This window comes from Ctenopharyngodon idella, chromosome 16 (genome assembly GCF_019924925.1).
Source record: "Ctenopharyngodon idella isolate HZGC_01 chromosome 16, HZGC01, whole genome shotgun sequence".
Classification (NCBI taxonomy): domain Eukaryota; kingdom Metazoa; phylum Chordata; class Actinopteri; order Cypriniformes; family Xenocyprididae; genus Ctenopharyngodon; species Ctenopharyngodon idella.
In genome coordinates, this window is record NC_067235.1 from 14,220,360 (window position 1) to 14,239,862 (window position 19,503).

At 37.0% G+C, this 19,503-nt stretch overlaps 1 protein-coding gene across 7 annotated transcripts in view; it reads right to left on the minus strand.

Moving 5' to 3' along the window:
* Positions 1–18,285, minus strand: part of col14a1a (collagen, type XIV, alpha 1a) — a 155,313-nt gene extending 137,028 nt beyond the window's left edge. For 2 of the 7 annotated variants that reach the window (XM_051866489.1, XM_051866490.1), the window contains exons 1-5: positions 17,923–18,285; positions 16,469–16,590; positions 10,752–10,868; positions 3,300–3,443; positions 2,960–3,049 (exon numbers count right to left, since the gene is read on the minus strand). In XM_051866489.1, coding sequence (XP_051722449.1) covers positions 2,960–3,049; positions 3,300–3,443; positions 10,752–10,868; positions 16,469–16,556 — 439 coding nt within the window. In that variant the 5' untranslated portion in view covers positions 16,557–16,590; positions 17,923–18,285. The remainder of the gene's footprint in view (positions 1–2,959; positions 3,050–3,299; positions 3,444–10,751; positions 10,869–16,468; positions 16,591–17,922) is intronic. The other 5 variants (XM_051866485.1, XM_051866486.1, XM_051866487.1 and 2 more) reach the window with 5 other exon arrangements.
* Between the last annotated feature and the right edge of the window lie 1,218 nt (positions 18,286–19,503).

Sequence of the window (19,503 nt, forward strand, 5' to 3'; positions counted from 1 at the left end):
TTTTTTTTATTCAAAATGTGACCCCCCCATTCACAACCATGTCCATTGTAAAGCTTGGAGGAGCAAGGATATTTTTAAATATATCGCCGATTGTGTTCGTCTGAAAAAAGATAGTCATATACACCTAGGATGGCTTGTGAGTAAATCATGGGATAAATTTCATTTTTGGGTGAACTATCCCTTTAATATTGGAATTTGCTTTGTTGTCATTTGTGGGGAAAACGATGACTCTAAAGAGTCATTGTTTCAGTCCTCAATGAACGATTCAATCACTCATAACACACATTTTTTCATGCTTTTCTTATTTAGTATTTTTGTCTTCTTTCCAGTCATCTAAAAATTCTTAAATACAGATGCTTTTATTAGATAAGTAAAATGACATAAGATATTTTTATTGTTTTCTGGGGGAAAAAAATCATAATGAAGTGAGTTTTTGCTTAAAATAAGCAAAATTATCTGCCAATGGGGCATGCAGTTGCTAATTACAGTATGTCATATCTAGAAAAGCATCTGGATTTAAGAATTTTTAGATATTTAGACTGGAAACAAGACAAAAATACTAAGTAAGAAAAGCATTTTTAGCAGTGTTGTCACCTACTTGCAACGAAACCTGAAGAAAGAATCATTGAACAACTCAGTGAACAAATCTTTTTGATGAACAGATTCTAATTATTTGAGTCACTGGGATAAATGAAACATCTCTGCTACTTCTTCACTGTCTTTTCCAATATTTGATGCCATAATGGCTAAATATAAATAGTACCATTTGGGGTCGGTAAGATTTTTAAAAGTTTTTGGTTTTATTTATTTAATCAAAAATACAGTAAAAACAGTATTATTGTAAAATATTATTACAATTTAAAATAACTTCTCTATTTCTATTTTAATTTATATTTCATTAATTCTTGTGATGGTAAAGCTGAATTTTCAGCAGCATTAAATTTAGTCTTCAGAGTCACATGATCCTTCAAAAATCATCTGCTCAAGAAACATTTCTTATTATTATCAGTGTTGAAAACAGTTTTGCTGCCTAATATTTCTGTGGAAACCATGATATATTCTTTAATGAAAAGCGTTTATTTCAAATAGAAATCTTTTGTAACATTATACATGTCTTTACTAATGTGTCCTTACTGAATTAAAAGCAATAATTTCTTTTAAAAAATCTTTTTAGAAAAATCTTACAGACCCCAATTTTTTTGGATGATAGTGTATAAAAATGGGTCATGATTATTAACTAGTAGTCATCTGTAAAAGATTTGTATTGAATTATCAATATTACTGCTTGCCATTTGAGTATTTGTTTGTTCTTTTGACTGCAAAGTTGTCATTTACACTGCTGGCTGCAATTTGTTTCTTTTCCCCATTTATATCCACAGATGTTGCGCATGAATCACAATTACAGACATCTCGTAAAGATGTGCTTGGTGAGAAGAAAAAAGGCAACAGCTTTGTGTTTATGGCACCTTTTAATTTGCTACTGGAAACGCTCATTTGAGAATAAGAGGATTGAGAGAGATATAAAAATTTGACCTTTTTGTTGAGCTCAAAGTCCCATTTCACAGCCCACACTGATGGCACGGATGCTCAGATAGCCATTTACTTTCATTCTGTCTGCTTGGACACATTCCCAGGGATGGCACATCAAAGGCGACTCTGATTTTGTGATAGCCCACCATGCCAACCCACCAGCACACACACATATGCAGAGAGCAGGACATCATCTATCTGTCTGGATAAGCCTTGTGCCAGAGATAACCCCCTTGTGGTACTTCCCATCATCAAGCTCTTGGTTTGAAACATTATTTCATTGTTATTCTGTGCTAATGAGATCTTAAGCAGAGAATCAAATTAGTGCTCAGTCATTATCAAAGCGTGCAGTCAGTCTTAACAGAACTGAACGGAATCAGAGCTCCACCACCCACTTGGAGTCCGTGTGCCAAATCCTGCCCACTCTGACGGTATTCTGAAGAGGAAAAAGGGAACGCAAAGGTCTGTGTGAGCCATACCAATTTAAAACCTCTGCCATTTGGCAGACGCACTGAGGTGTCCTAAATTAAAGACTCTGAACAACAGATGCGAGACCACGTAGCACAAAAGCTGCCGTCCTACAGAGGGACCAGAGTTAAATGCTTTCACTCAAGAGCACATTTCAGCCTCCAAGAAGCCTGGGCTGTTTTTACACCCACTAAACATCAGTGTGCACATCTAAACAAAGCCAAATCTCTCTTTTGAGTCCAGCAAAAAGCCAACTGAGAGGAGCTGGAGACAAGTCAACCATGAGCTCAGTAACCTTACCCTCGTATTCATCCTTCTCGGTTTCATCGGTACATTGCATTTTGGTCAAAAATCCAGCATGGATACTTTTGTGTACATAATACCTTCAGAATTGTAACAAATTGCTGTGATATTTGACTGAGTTGTGGCTGAGGTCTGGCCCTGAGAGACTCCAGCGGATACTTTCAGACAGGAACATCATCTTTGACTTTGACTTCCTGAACATGCTCATTTTGTCAAGTATGCCAGGGACATTTAAACTGGCATAGATGGGACCTACAGAGAGGTGCCCTCTGCAACTTCAGCCAGTTTGGGTTCTTATACTTCATTGACAGTGCCGTGGATGAAATATCTTGACAGGAGAGCAGCTCTCACTGGAAAAACAGCAATAATAAGCCTCAGAAGACCGCATGGGGAAATTCATATAGCTTATAATGTTAAAAATTTAGAAAAAAGAAAGAAGTGACATAGAAAAGAAAGATGAAAGCCAGACCCACAAGAGAGAAGAACCCATAGGAAAGAAAAATCACAAGAGAGATCTTTTTAATATCTCATCTTGCAGATATCTTGCATCTTGCAGGGAAGTTTGCCATCAAAAATCAGAGATTTCAATATGAACTCAAACATTTCTCAACAAATTCTCCCAAGACCAGAGAGAAATTAGGTTAAACTTTGGCCTCACCTCCTGAGATCTCATTGCCCTCTTCCACAGGTCCAGCTTCTTTCAGATTTTGAGGTTGAGTGGTGTCTCCATCACTGCTTTGGTCTTCTGCTGATACATATATCAATAAATAAATAAATATATATCTATACCAATATTTCAACTAATCGCAAACATGTAGCCCTATATATTTTGTATATAGAATGTCACTATATACAATTGAAGCTGTTCATTTCAAGGCAATGATATTTTTATTTTTCAATGCTGTCGTAAAACACACGGGAGGCTACAATCAAACACATTATTTTCACTTGCAATCTGTTTCAGTGGGATTGCTTCAAAGAAACAAGGTATTTCGTACCAGTATATTTTCCCTGAAGTGCTCGGCTGTGCAGGTTTCCACTCACAGCTATAACCTTGACTGAATACTCCTTCCTGGGATTAAAATCCTTTATTATTGCTTTATTCTCTCCCCTTGCAATTTGCAACTCACTTGTTTCCCCACCTGTCATCAGAAACAAATAAGAGAAATCAGAGAGAGGATGGTTAGTATGCACTGTCTTGCATGCCCGTTTCTATTCAGAAAACCTATCAAAACCAGCACTTTATTGTCTGACTGCCAATACCAAGCAGTTTGTTTAAATGCAATGTCAGAGGGGAATAATGCTTGTAATGATAATGCTATTAATAATAATTAATACTCTAGAGGGACCACTATAAAATAATAAATTAACAAAACACTTTGCCAAAAAGTTGCCAAATGACCAATTACATATTTTTTAACTTGACAAACGGATAAAGAAAAAATACTCCTGCGAAACAATAATGAAACACAATTTATGCAATTTACCAAAAATGCTATTGTAATACTGAATTTATTGTTTATTATTCTATGTCTGTTCTGAGTATTTGCTTGGTGAAAAGTATGGTCTGGTTGACAAACTGGTACATGGATAAATGGTCCATTAAAGATTTCAAAAACATTCACAGTTATTGGTGAATTGAGTATAATGAGCATGTTCATAATTAGTTCTCAGATGCAAAAGCAAACACATAATGTCCAAAATAGCCTGCTAAACAATCTGTCCAACACAGCTTTGCTCTACTCTTCCACAAATTGAGCCAGAGGAGGAATAGTACTGGTCTAACACATTTTGATGCCAAGTTATCACCCAAATACAATCCGTAGGTGGAAGCTTTATGGCCATTGCACAGCAAACAACTTCATGAAGTTTGTTTGCAGTATTGACAGTGACAAATGGTCTGTTCTAAAAAGGTCTTGGTCGCAAACTCATCTTTCTTGCTTCATGACATCCCTGCCTGGTGACAAAGTCTGGGATTATGACTTCAAAGAAATGTTTGCTTTTGGTAATTTAGTGAACTGAGGAAAAAAAAAAAACTTTCACTAACTTAGTGAAACTCTCTCATCATTTGCTCACCCTCATGGTGTCTCAGATGTATGACTTTCTTTCTTCAGATGTACACAAACTTTTAGAAAAATAATTGAACACGGTCAAAAGGTTGATGAACACAGCCGTAATCCATATGACCCTAGCTGATAAATCAATGTCTTCTGAAGCAAAATGATAGGTGTGTAAGAAAAATACTAACATTTTAAACCATGGCTTCCGGCAAACTGTCATACATGTACACATGCGTTCATGACTTCATGCTTGACGTAAATGTCAGCATGTTGTGAAGCATGACATAAGAGCGTTATGAAACAAACTGATAAGCAAGACAGGGCTTGATACAGCAGGGATAGAACACAAGGGGTGCATTTGATGACAAACTGGCACACGACTGCATACACAAGGAGAATAAATAGGGCAGCAAACAAGAAGGCTAACAAGGGAGGGCAACTAAACCAATAATCAGATAACACTATGGGCAGGGTTAAGACAATAGACAGGAGAGCACATGGCACATAGAAACAAACATGACAAGCCTATGCTCACACCAAACTTGACAAAAAACAAGAGCACATGGCCTATGAACACAATCACAAGCCATGTGCCATGTGAAAACATGACACAAACACGCAGCTAGTGAGACTCTGCGTGTCTTTTGAATAGGGATGTAACGATGCACCGCGAGACGGTTGAAAATCGATGAAAATATGTGACGATTCAAGTCGGTTGAGATGTTAAACGAATCGCGATACACATTTTAAACCGCAGGGGCGCTGTCGCTGAAGCTGATTACGGTGACGCGCTTTACAGGCACGAGAGCAGCAAGCAATTCGAGCATCAAGCACAGCAGTGGTAAGCGCTGATGTTAAGGACGACCCATCCTCATTCAAATGCAGGATTGGCGGCATTTGCGAAGACTAAAAATGAAAGCGTTAAGGTGCAGATACCACAAGATGATGTTAATATACACTAATAACACACTAATACACACTAATAGCAGTCGGCGACGAATCCAAGATCTGTGTTTTCATGGCAAAAGAGACGGTCGTTTTCCGTCGTAGAAAGTTATTCTGGTCTGCCTCATCTAACGTTCGCGAAAGGATGTAAGTTTGCTCATTTTTAGTTCATGTTATGTAATATAATGTTAACATGACACCTTACTGTAAAATGTTACTGGATTTTTTAATAACATGCAAATTATTATAGCATATTTTTCTAAATGTGTTTATAAGTCATTCTTGAAAGTGTAAAGATACAAATTATAGCAAATATTAAAATCTTGCCTTCACAGCGATATGAAACCTCTGTCACTTTTGTACTTAGATTTTACTTTTTATATCTACAGCCTCTTGACCAGACAGACACAGCAGGAGCTGAGCCGAAACAAACCTCCTCCCGAGAAAACAGCATTGGAAGATCTAATTGGAGGGAATTTTTTGAGATTTGTTTCTAAAATTTAAACTTAGTTTTGTTATTTGACCCAAGATATTTCGGTTTCACAAAGAAATATGCAGCATTTTGTCTTAGAAATAATAAAATAATACTTTTTCATTTATAATTTGTCTTAAATTTAATTTTGTAAAAAAGAATTGTGAGAAAATCGTATCGTGAAACAAGTATCATGTATCGTATCGCATCGTGAATCGCATCCCTACTTTTGAAGCGTCAACTTTGAGGGTTGCATCCATTGCATTATATGGACTCGCAGAGATGGATTATTTTTTCTAAAAATCTCAATTTGCGTTCCACTGAATGAAGGCATATACATCTGGGAAAGGATCAGGGTGAGTAAATGAGAGAATTTTCATTTTTGGGTGGATTATCCCTTCAAGGGACTGAATGATTTAAAATAGTCCAAAAAAGCATAGTGATGAACTAGAACTGCAGCCAAAATTTATTGCATTTGAATCAGTCATGCCTGAACAGCGGCATACTCATACGACAGTCCCTCAATGTAATGAAGAAGCCTGCCCCTGCAATTCAGATCTCTGACCAATGATCCTGATTAAAATCCTCGTGGCTTACCGAGAGATCAATCGAAGTGGAGTGGAAGTTGCTTATTCAGCAGCAGTGGGAGCATGATTGGGGTTAGACTCAGAGCAAAGGGAGTCAGAACTGGAGAGCCACAGTTTGCTGATGACTTTGCACATCATGCTTCATAGAAAAGTAAAAGAAGATTGCTGCAGACAGCAAACTGTCACCGGTTCTCACGACAACATCAAAGAACTCCAATTCTCATTTGTTTAAATGAGACCAAAGGACAGAATCACTGTGTCACAAGCAAATGTCTCCCTTGAAGCTTTGATTTTTAAAAAGAGTGGAGCAAAAGACTTTTGAGGGGAAAATAGTCCATAGTTACCTCTAAAAATAGATGTGAAATCAATTTGTGCTTTTTAATTTGTGTGTTTTCATATTTGGCCACAGCTGCTGCTGAACATATAATGCTGCCTTCACGTGCTCTCAGAATTATCAAATATTATCATAAATCGTAATTGTTTCTTAGGTAAAAATTGCACATGAAGTGGCGCTGCGCAGACCAATCAGTGTATGACATCAAAGTACCGTGATTCGAAAGCATACGGAGCTGTCTGCTCTCTAATTGCTCTAGCGGTACTTTGATGTCATACACCGATCAGTCTGGCAGCGCCGCATCAAGTTGAACACACCTAGTGTCTCCTGCACGAGCACAGCATGAGCTGAGATGTCCGATTCACATAAAATGACTCTTATGAACCGTTTTTTTTTTTTTTGGATTTTTTTTGAGTCAATCAAAGAGATTCATGAAACAGCCTTGTTAGTAAGCTGTTTGAATCAGACTCAGAAAGCAAATCGCTCAAAGTCATAACAGATTTCCTCAGTGAAACATGACTTCGTTTTAACTTTATTTGGGAAGCATACCTGTAATTAACATTTTCTCAAACAAGCAGAATTATTCTTACAAGACTGCATCATATAAATATAACTCTGTAAAGACAATCGTCCACTAGAATGACAGCATCAAACTAAAGAAAATGAATACTAAGTACAACTAAACCACCCAAGCATAGATAACTTGTATTCAGTCACAGTGAATAAGGGACTTTTTCAGAGAGGCTGATATGTGAATTGTAGGGATGTGAGGAGACACTTAGCTCACGAGACAGGACGAGACATGAGATTGGGTTCACAAGAATGAGACGAGACGAGATTTTTGCACAGTATTTTTAAGAAATCATCAATGACAAAATTCATGACTGGAAAAATACTCTGCAGGTGCATTTTGAAATGTTTTAAAGAATGTAATGAATGTCATTTCAGTTCTACTTTCTGAGTATAAATTATCATATGCATTGAAAGAAAACAATATATAAGCACTGTAAAAGGTTTTGCCACAAACTCAACTGACTGGCTTCTCTCCTGTATGATTTCACACAAGTCTCTTCAGACTTTACTGTACATGAATTATGAGCTTTCAGAACTTCTGATTGAGGCTGTGTGTGACCTCTTAACTGAACTCCTTTCCACAAATTGCACATAGAAATAAAAAAATACAAATAACAAAAATAAATGTTTTTTCTTAGTCTTATTAAGTGCAAACTATAAGTGCAACCATAATCAAAGTACTCTCTCAATATTCAAAGTGCAAACAGAGACCAGAGCTAAAAGGTGGTTAAAACAGCCCAGCCTAAGATAGGTTTGATATTGGGGGACAGGCTATTGCATGTAGCCTAATTTGCACGCATCAGGGAGCTCGTGTTTTACTTTTGCTTGCGATCGCACGTACTCTGTGTATAGGGAGCGGTGGTCCTAAGCACGCATTCTACAAGATAAGAAATATATCTGACGCTTAGGCTCAGTGCGCAACAAATCCTCCGCCACGGTCTTGTCAGTCATCTCACCTTACTCCTGTTATGTGATCAGTGAACTGTGATTCCTGCTGCACTGTGTGCGACTCTGCAGCTCATGCTGGATGAGCAGAGCAGAGCAATTGAAGCGACCGTTATCTAACTGAATTAAATAGTTTTTACTTCTATAAAAACAAAGCAAAATGACAGTGGAGGCATGTAATGTAAACGTAGCAGTAGCAAATTCTGTTAATTTCACCCTCATGCTCCGTCATGGCGAGATCGCGAGACAGCTTTTCACCTCAATGAGAAATCTCGTCACATTTTAATATCGTGAGATCTTGTGGCACGAGATCTCATCCAAGGCTCGAAATTGCGACCATTTTAGTCGCATATACTCCCTAAATTTAACGAGTGTGACCCTTAAAATATATTTTGGAGCATGTGTGCCAGTGCAAATAATTGTTGAGGTGCGTCCTGTTTTCATTTCTCTACAAAACGTTCGCTAATTACCGCACAGTATGTCCCTGCTGTGAGCTGCTGATACAGTGACCGGTCAACCGTTTTATCACACAACCAATTAAACTTCATCTATATGTTCTTAAGTTTAAAGCAGATTTTAGGTTGGTTAATATTAGCCATCAATCACTCCCTTTCACTGTGCTCCGTTGTCACGTGACAGGGAGCTAGCGCGCAAAATATAAAGAGCTGAAGAGAGAAGATGAAAAGAACCGTTACACACGACTCGACATTAACACTTAAGTTTTTATATTTAAAACATGATAAAGTTAAGTTACATTACAGGACCAAGAGTACAGTTTTCCTGAATATCCTGAATAAAGCATCAAGATTGAAAATGTAACACTGATTTCATACAACAGGTCAATGAACTGTAAAAAGTAGTTAAAATTAAATCACTTACATTTTAGACGCAATAGTGACTGTTTTTGTTCTGTTTCAGCGGCGAAAATAGTTCCAAACAAAGATCACAGCAGAACAACACAATCGTCTTTTCTTTCATTACTGAATGATTCAGAATTTTGAACGAATCGGTTGAGTCAAAGAATCAATGACCTATTCATAAACAACTGCGTCATTATTGAATGAATCATCCGTTCGAACGAATCGTTTCAATGAATGACTCAATTACTCCCTCATTAACACGGTCACCTGCCGCCACCTACTGGCGGTTTAGTTTCATGTTTAAAAGTAATCATTCTTTCCAACATTTCTTATTTGTATATTAAAAAAAATTAAAACAATCTCATAACATTATTTCATGCAGTTGTAATTTTCCAGTGTAAATTATTTAATTTGACTGTATAGCCCTATAGTATCTTATTATTCTAATTGCATTTATTGATCTAATTTAAGAATTTAAAATGAAAGATGAAGCATTTAATAAGATTAGGAGGAAAAGCCCTTTATAAAGGTAAAAAAAAAATGCCCTCAGGGTAAATACCACAAATACGCAGATTTAAATGTCAAAGCTGAGTGAACACTGATAAGAATATTGCTTTAGTAAATTATATTTACAATACAAAAATCCTATTTTTTCCAGACAAGCAACTTTTTTATTTGGACAAGTGAATGACAAGGCTTTTTAGTTGTGGTGCTTCCTAAACTTTATCAGCTTCAGTGTTATGTATTTTTGAATACATTCTATAATTTCTCAACTAAAAGAAAATAATTTTAGAAGCCAACGGCACCCTTGCTATTTTTTTTGGTTTGGATCCCTGCTACAGGATGCCAATTTTGTTGTGGGATTTGGACCTTCGCACAGCTGACATCAGATACTGTAAAAAGCAGCTGGATCTGACAGTAACCTCCGTCTGACCTCCATGATTTTGACCAAGTAGGGCAGACACTGCAGCCAGACATTCCTCATCTCAATCACAACAGAGTCGCATTGACCCGCTCTGATGCAAAAGTATCACCTGTCCTCATTGGGCCTTTTTCCATCACTTTAATATCTCAATTCTGTCCAATAGAGAGAATTGCCATGCCCATTAATGCCACTTTGCACATAAAAACACAGCAAATGGGCTGCTATAATTGAAACGAGAGCTTTTCCCATCTGTTGGGAGTGTCTAACTGGCTGATGAATATCTATGGACCCAGGCCTAATACACACAGAGTTCTGGAATGTGCTCTAAGAAACAACGAGTTTAGACATGGTTCATTGTTGCCCAGAAAAGGGGGTTGTGAGTGTTTAACAAAGGGGCAAGTTTACAGAACTGATGGCTAGTGCACCTGGTCGACATAAAACCAAAGAGTGACCTTGGCTGTTTATGTGTTATCAGGAGCCATATCAAAGTCCCAGACAAGGACTATTGTCAAATATGTGAAGAAACAAAGAGTCCTTCAGATCTGGCAAGGTTAACAAATACATCTGTTGAAGCTCACAGAGGGAAGTGAAGAAAGCCTGACACTACATTTGCATGCATTTAGAGAAACAACTGTGGCTCAAAAGAACTAAAAAAGAAACTGTATTTTGTTAATACTGGATTTAGTAACTGTGTAAACAATACAGTACCACTACATTCATTAATATTGTCTGACCACATTTCTTCTTACCTGGTTCAGTATTATATATAAATTTGTAGCCATCATATTCTCCTTTTGGTTCTTTCCATGAGACAAGTAGCTTGCCTGCACTCAGAACTTTAAATCGAAGTCTTCTTGGAACTGGAACTACAAAGGAAAAAATGGAATTATTAAATAAAAATGTGCATATTATGACAAAAAAAAACTAAAATATTTTTTGGTAATTGCATACAAATCTAATGAAAGGTATGTTTCAAGTCATATTCTCACTCTTTTGTAAGGTTTATATTAATCTGTGACTTTATATTATTTTACTGTATATCTGACAAAATGCACATAAAATCAGGAACGGAGAGTTATTGTCTCATTTAAAATGACAAGATGGTTATTGAGAGGAGAATGTGACTTTTAAAGGTCAGAAGCATAGCTTTCTGCTGTTATCTAAAGCATCCTAAATACCAATGAGATTCAAGAGGAAGACAAGTATTAAACAGTTCAACAAAGCATATTACTTCAGTTTATGAGTGTCTATAGCCATAAACAACTGATTAAGGGTCATCTTTAATAATTCAATCCTAAAAATTTTATACAGCATAAAAATAACCCTTCTGAGCCATAATCAGTTGTTAAAACTGTGTGTTAGCCCTATGAGAAATCACCACACCCAAACATCACACATCCCACATGTAAGGTAATGAAACATTGATTAATCAATGTTTCTCTGTTCTTATATAGCTCACATGCAACAATTCTGCCCAGAGAAAGAAACCAAAGTGCTACATAAATTATGTATGAAGAAACCATCTCAGCACAAGCAGATAAGGAAAATGAAACCCAGAGGTCAATACTATTGGAAACAGGGCATTTAGGAGACAGAGAAAAGACATAAAACTGATCTCGGCACACCAACCTGAGGGACGGAACACTGCTGGGTTTCCTGTGAAGTGAGCATCTTCTCATGGACGCCCACACCACAATCAGTCCAAATATGTGTCTTTGGGGAACTACGACTCATTTCCATCAATCAGCATATATAGAAACACATATCAATGCTTCTGTCTTTCTAAAGTGGAAACTACCCAGCAGAAAAAAGGATCGGAAGTATAAGGGTTTAAAACGTTTAGCGTAAATGAAGCGGTCACTCATTAGGGGCTTTCGCACCGGAGGAACCTTTTCATAGTTCCTAGAACTACTGGCTGAAGTACCTGGATTTTGCCGTGTTTGCACCGCAGGAACTAGGAACGATTTTAGTTCTAGGAACTCCTTTTGGGGGAACTAAATTAGCTCCTACTCCAGAGTAGGGTCTAAACCAGAACTATAGGAACTATCAGTGACGTAAGTGTACATTGATTGGTCAAACGCATGTCAAACACCGGCACCCGGCATTTTTAAAAAGCCATGTAAACATATTTACTTCACGAACATGGAAAACGGCAATAACGGCATTTACCTGTTGTCTGCAGATTTGCGTTCTTTTCTCCGCCTCGATGATACGTAATACTGAAAGTTCTCATAGGAGATTTTGTCTCTTAGCCCCACTTTTTGCTCTTTCACTCACGTAAATTATGCATTTACATTCCATCTCTGTTATCACAAAACCCACGACACACAACAAACACAGCTCCGATCACGGCATCCTCCATCCACCGGTTTTCAGCGTTTGTAAATGCAGTGCTGAAAAGATGCCGCTGTCGGCCGCTGCAGAGTTCCTATTTCCGGTGCGAATGCAACCAGGAACATGGCCCGGGGGAGAAATTAGTTCTCTGGGAACTATCCTAGTGGCTAATTCCTATAATTGAGTTTCTAGAACTATTTGGTGCGAAAGCCCCTATTAGGGTTTACATGGTTTGGGATCAAATAAACTTATATTTCCCAGAAATTAAAGAAAAATATTAGTTTGATATTTTTTTTAATTAAAATTATTCTAAAAATGGTACATATGTGCTTTAAAAAAGTCATGGGACACCCAAGTGTCAGTGCTATGGAAAGTGACAGTAATAATTCTTATTCATTCATGTGAGTGGGATGAGATGAGTGCTGATATAGATCCAGCCATCTAGAGAATTTGGAACATTTTCACGACGGATCATCTATGTATAAAGTAACCACCCTGGTACAAATATAGAGGGGGAAAGCGAGTTGTTGTGCCAGCTCAGTACTGCACACCAAGAGATATGAAAAATGTATGCAAGTTACAATTCGGAAAGTAAATCCAACAATGTTGAGATGCTAAAACTCTGCTCACGAGCCATGAATAATGAAGAACATAATACATTCATCGCGTGAAAAAAAAAAAAAACAGATTTCTGGGAGCAGTATCATGACAGTTTCGGAGAATATTCCTTGGAAAACTGTCTTAGCAAACCCAGGTATCCACGTCTCCTGGCTTTAGGTGATTAAAGGTTCTGCCAAACAGAATCCTGTAGAGATTGGGGCGGGGGGGGGGGGAGAACAATGGCCATGGTAGTTTAAGGGTGACAAGTGCTGACTTGTAACTTGAAACGGGAGAAATGCGATCAGGAGGTCCTATATCTGTCTGTATATTAGGAACGCGCACCTACAAATCCGCAGGTCTTTGATGTGGTTATCTTTCATCCTTTTGGAGACACTCACATAGTTTTTACTCCAAAATCCACTGCGTCCTTTTATCATCATGCTTCCAATTACTCACCTGTCAGAGGGCTCCGCACTTGTTTTGAACAAATTCAAAAAATGCTGTTGAGGGAATTAAAATATTAATGCCTACTTTACTTAGCGGGTGCAGTCAAAAACATTCTGCACTTTACAATCGTCTAAGTCTGCTGGATGTGATGTAAATTTCCACAGATCTTAGCAGCAGGAACAAATGAAAATCAGGGAAACTTGGCTAAATTTCCCACTTCTCAATGTGTAAAAATACATTACAAAAAGCTTAATTAAATGTTTTGTAATGAGATGTACTACCCATGTAAATTCAAACAACTTTAAAACTGTGAATGTGTTTGTTAGTTTTTTTGTTTTTGTGCATTTGTCTGCTGGAGAGTTTTGTCAGGATTTCAGACAGCCTGTTTAAGATTGACCTTCAGTTCTTTTGTTTCATTTTTCCTTCATCACAATAAAAGACCCTTCCAAAACACTCTCATCATACCGCTTCAAAATGCTTTTGTATCACTGTCTGCTTCTGCCCATTCATTCTCAGCAGGGCATTGTCAGCAATTGCAGGCATTTTCACTCCAACGCTTCAAGTACCCACAAACACAAATGCTTTCTATACATCTGTGTCATGTTAAAGGAATATGGCAGCTAAATTAAGCTCAGTTGATTTGTGGCATATTGTTGATAAGCACAAAAAATTATTTCACATAAATGTGGCAACGGTTTTTTTAAATGTTTTGAAATGAAATGTTCAGTGAGGGGCACTAAAAGGTTAATGCTTTATTGCGTTTGATAATAATGTACCACCTATACTAAACTCTACCCTAAACCTAGTCTCAGGTTCAGACTTCACGCCCACAGACCATTGGCTGAACGTCTGATACATATGGAACACAAAACTGGAAACAATACAGGAGTTTCAAAGTCATCATCTGATTGGTTGAATTCAACAGGACTTCCGAGATTGGATTTTCACATGTATGTGAAGTATGTGAAGTTCACAGAATAGACTCTTTAAAATACCTCCAAGAGTTTTACACACCGGTCCGTTATTGTATGCACACCGACTTTACATTTTCACGCCCCTAAACATGACGCTGAACTGTGATTGGTTGCTTTACATGTCAGTCAGACAGCCTCTGGGTGGTCCTTGGCCAATGAAAGCTGCTATGGAGTCCAGACCTTCTGCCATCAGTCTGAAGGTCTGGCTACACGAGACTACCCTAAACCTATCTGATAATGTAAACATGAGATAAAATCTATTTGCTGTACCAGGTAAGCTACCGAGCAAGTTTACTATGTCAGAACAGCCATGCATATGGAGATGGTTATGTGATGCAAATGTCCAAATGTTTTAGTTTACAAATCATGCACTGCAATCTAAAAAATAATGTGTTGGCTCAACAACCAAAAAATGCAACAGTTTGCATCAATTTTGAGTTATGACAACTTTACTTTTACGAATTTACATTCAACCAACAAGCTACATTGAGTTAGAGGAACTTAATAATTTGTAGCATTAACACATTTTTAAGGTGTTTACTCAAACCAGAGTTTAGCCCCAGAACCAAATAATCTCATCTATTTCAATTCAAATCAACAGCTATCATAGCACATGCTAACATAACTTATTTAACATGTATATTTAATGAACAAGTAAGATATTACTTGTCACTGGTATTAGCGTAGTCATTGCTTATAGAGTCAATGTAGTGTTTACCTTCATGTATCTGCTCTTCAGCACAATAGTAACCACAAAAACTTCAACACAGAAACTTTAAATGTCAAACATAACAGCATTAAACACTAGCAGGTCTTTCCCTTCACTAAAAACAAATAAATTAACACTTAATTTCAACATTTATTCTCCAGTCCTATGCAAAGCATGCAGGAAACTAGAAATCCACAGCCTAGTTTCCGAAGTTAGCAAGATTTCATTAAGTTACTACAACCTATTTTTTTTTCTTTTAAAAAAGCCAATTAATGCAGAAAATTGAGTTTAAATTACAGACGATATTAAGTTGATGTAATGATCAACATTATTATGTCAACAGAACTCTACAAAATAATGTTTGCAACTTAAAAGGTTTATTTAAAACAATAAATTAGAATTTTTAACTTGCAACCACACATTTATTTAAGCTGTGGTAACAGGTCCCCTGAATTACGTGTTTTGAGGCAATAGGATTGTGAAGGAACCACACAAAAATAAGTTATTATTAATCAGTAATAAATGTTAGTGAAGCTCAAACGTGCTGCGTAACCAATGAGGTTCATTCTCCTGTGTTATGCGGTACGTTTAAGCTTTCGGAAGAGGTTTGTTCTAGTGCGTCAACTCAGATTTTTGCTTTTTTATAAGGAGTGACAAGTAGAAATTCATTTTTTGTGGTAATCATAAGCATTATGAAACAAGTGCTGTTGATTCATCTTATCTGGTATTAAACCTAGAATATTCCTTTAACTAAAAGTCGTCTTTGGTTTGTTTTTTCATATTCAGCTGCACCACTGAGCAGTTTAAAATCGCAACAACAGCTTTCAGTGATTTTAGGGATGAAAATAACCTGTCTAGGCAGCATAAATTTAAAAACTACACCTGCCCATCACACAAGTGCTGGTCTGGGAAGAAGAGTGAAAAAAAAATTCAGAGAGTAATCCAAACTTTATCTTTCGAACAGTAACTCCCACTCCAGATGATGATCCAGACTCCACCTTTCACTCCAGGGCCCGGGAGGAATGTGAAACTACTTCCAAACAGAGCAACCAATTAAGCCTTTAAGCTGCCTTGAGGGATATTATCATTGTGGTCCCCTCTGATGTTAGACTAAATGCTTTTCCACATCTCTATCCTATCTAAAACCCTCAAGACTCACTTTAGCCCTTTTTACCTTCTTACTGAGAGGCATTATACTGAAATGAGTCCTCTTAGGAGATGTGAAAGTGCACAAAGGGTCAAATGTTTCTTTCTTTTTTTTCAAATCACAATCAGATGTAACCATTTGCCTTCAAAATTTTACACTGAATGATAAGGACAACATCTCATATTTTACACAATGACACAAAAGCCAATACACCAGAGCAAAATGGCAATTCAGAACCATGAAGACAGCAATTACCTTGAGCAGAAACAGGGGCGAAAAACTGAATCAGTGCCAGCAAGATAAGCGGACACCACAGCTTAATCCTCGATCCCGACACCTGCATCCTTATAGCTGTGTGAGTGATGCTTGCCCTGAACCTACAGAGAGACAGAAACAGCAAGTGAGTGGAGGAATTCACTGAAGCCGTGTAGCCTCAGGGGGATTTCTGAAACACAGGGAGGGTGGGATGTCTCTGCGGGTCAAGAACAGTAAAGACTTTGTTGAGTTTTGATGGACAGCCAATGAGAAGTGCTTCCTGAGGACCATTGTTGTTCCTGAGAACAAGCAGGACACTACAGCTCCTGTCATTCATGTCGGATAAGAAGGCTGACGTGTGTTTAGAGAGGAAGCCGCCCAGGCTTGTTCAAGAGGGCACCCCCACTTAACTTAAACACTGGTCTAAATTAGGGTCAAGAGATTATGCTGGTTAGCTGCAGTCTATGGTATGTAGTTCACTAAGTCAGTTTTCCTCAGCTGTTGTGACACAGACGGCATATTCTTTTATAACTAATATGTTTGGGATTTTTTTAATTTTTTTTTTGTTGGAAACAATACAATATGCTCTAGTGCATGATATGCTGTTTCAAATGGACATTATTTAAATTAAAGCTTGTTTGGATTGCACATGGTTGTCCATCACAGCATTTAACTGGTAATTTGCCTTTAAGGATGTTTTTTATTCTGTAAAATTAGATAAAAGGCATGCTATTAAGGAACTGAGCATTTCAGTCAAATATTTGTACTAAAAGTAGAGCCCAATGCATTGATAAATTCCCTTGCATGTGTGTCTTTGTCCCCCTCTCTCTCTCTCTCTCTCTCTCTCTCTCTCTGTTTCACCTGCTACTGAATCCTGAATCCTGAAATAAACATCAAGCGCTCACCTTGGCTTCATTTCTATTCTCAACAACACAGTAAAGATGAAACGCGCTAAATTTAAAAATAGATGTAGGATACATCAAGTATATTCTTTGAGCATCGGAGGTGTTTGGGACATCCCTAGATTTTTATAGATAATAATAACAATAATAATAGGCTACAAAACTTATATGGAACTAGAAATGTATATAGGCTAAACTAAGTTCTGTGTGCTTCTGTTTACGTTAGTTGAGGAAATATTTTACGAGCAAATATACATATAATATAAAATATAGGATATATGTGCCTCAAACCACTTTAAAGTAGACTATATGGGGTGTAATGAATGAATAGAACAAAAATAAATTTCCCCAAAATTATACTTTAAGACACATTCAAGCAAATGCTTAACAATACAAAGTAAAGTGGCAAAATAGTGAAAAAAATGTCGCAAATATTTTCGTCTTTTTGACGCTCTTTCTTGATTAATTCTCCCAGTGTTGTTTTAATAAAACGCAGATGAGATAATGGAGTTAAGCGAGAGTATGAAAGATTAAATCATATAGCAGTCTTACCTTTCACACCATTCGCTTCAGTGAAATCCTCTTGATCTAAATGTGATCCAAATTCCCGCGTCTTGTGATGATCAGACTTCACTCGTATCTTCTCGTAGAGTCAGTCAGATCACAGCGCTCTCCGTGTGCGTGTTTCGTCTGTCCTTACTCGCCCATTCCTTTAGCTCTTCAGCTCTGCACCTCATTTCATCCTTTAGTCTTGAGTCTTCGGGAAAAAAAACGTTCATGCGACCAATTGCAGCCACTGGACAGACGACGAATGATCTCACGACAATCAAGAGCCCTTCTCAAATACTTGATCCTGCCTACATGTAGGCTGTTCAGCGCTGACAAGAAAATCCATTTTCATTACATTTCAAGGGAATGCAACTGTAATGAACAATCATAACGCCTACACCAGGATGATGGATTATTAAATTGACCGTTATGACTCATTATATTTTATTAAGCCAGATTAATTGAATCGGTCAATGTGCGCAATCAATCATGTAGGCTACATTTGATTTTAAAGGAATTATTGTCAGTATCGTGTGAGGCTTTATCTGTTTCGTCTAGCAAAACCAAATAAGTAGGCTACTTTTTGCCGCCCCGTCACAGTTAACCAAACTTTTTAAACTTAAAAAAAAAAAAAAAGTGTGATATGTAGGTAGCCTAAATAACTATTTAAGAAAAGTGACAAATAATGACAATATTTATATTTTGTCGATATACAATCCGATACTGATTCCAACGAAAAGCGATTGAGAGCTTACTGTTGATATGGTTCCCTCCGTGTAACCTAACTTTTAAAGTTTATATATGGGTCATTGACAAATAAGGTTTTTAAAAGTGTAAAAAAAAAAAAAAAAAAACAAACATAATGGAGATATAATTAATTTCGAAGTTTTATTAAGTGTTAACAATGAGATTATGTGGTTTTTATAATCAATTAACGCTGTTTTTGTCATTTTTTACAAGATGGACAAAATTTGTACCCAAAAAAATTCGGTTTTACCAAATTACACTTTTGGTTATACCAAATGACGATATTTTCAAACAATGCTAGCAAGTTAGCTTGCTAGCTAGCTAGCAAAAGGACAATCAACCATTTTGTATTTAGTACAAGTTTTTAAAATACTACAACATCTTCCATGTTTTATAGCGGTTGTACCAAATGGCCTGATGTTTCGGGACATGCGTGCAAGTGAAAACATGAATTTTTCAAATAGTTAAAAGAGAGTTAGTTACTTTGCTTCACAACCATGTGGTACTTTGCAGGTGTCTGAATGATGTCACATCTTGTCACATGATATTGACGGCATGACTTGATCCAAAATGGTCCCTTTATATTGGTTACTCCGAATGACATTAATGAAATTCATTTTTCCGGACATTCTTTCTCATAACAAAGCAACGACTTCTACACATAATTTTAATACTATTTTGCACTATGTTGATGTATGATGTTATAAAATCATGCCAGAATAAAAAAATATATACATTTATTACATACATTTATAACACATACATGCTTTTTGTTACTTCTTTTCAGGTTTTCATCATGAAATCAAAACTGACAAAAAAAAAATTTGTTTTTTAAGG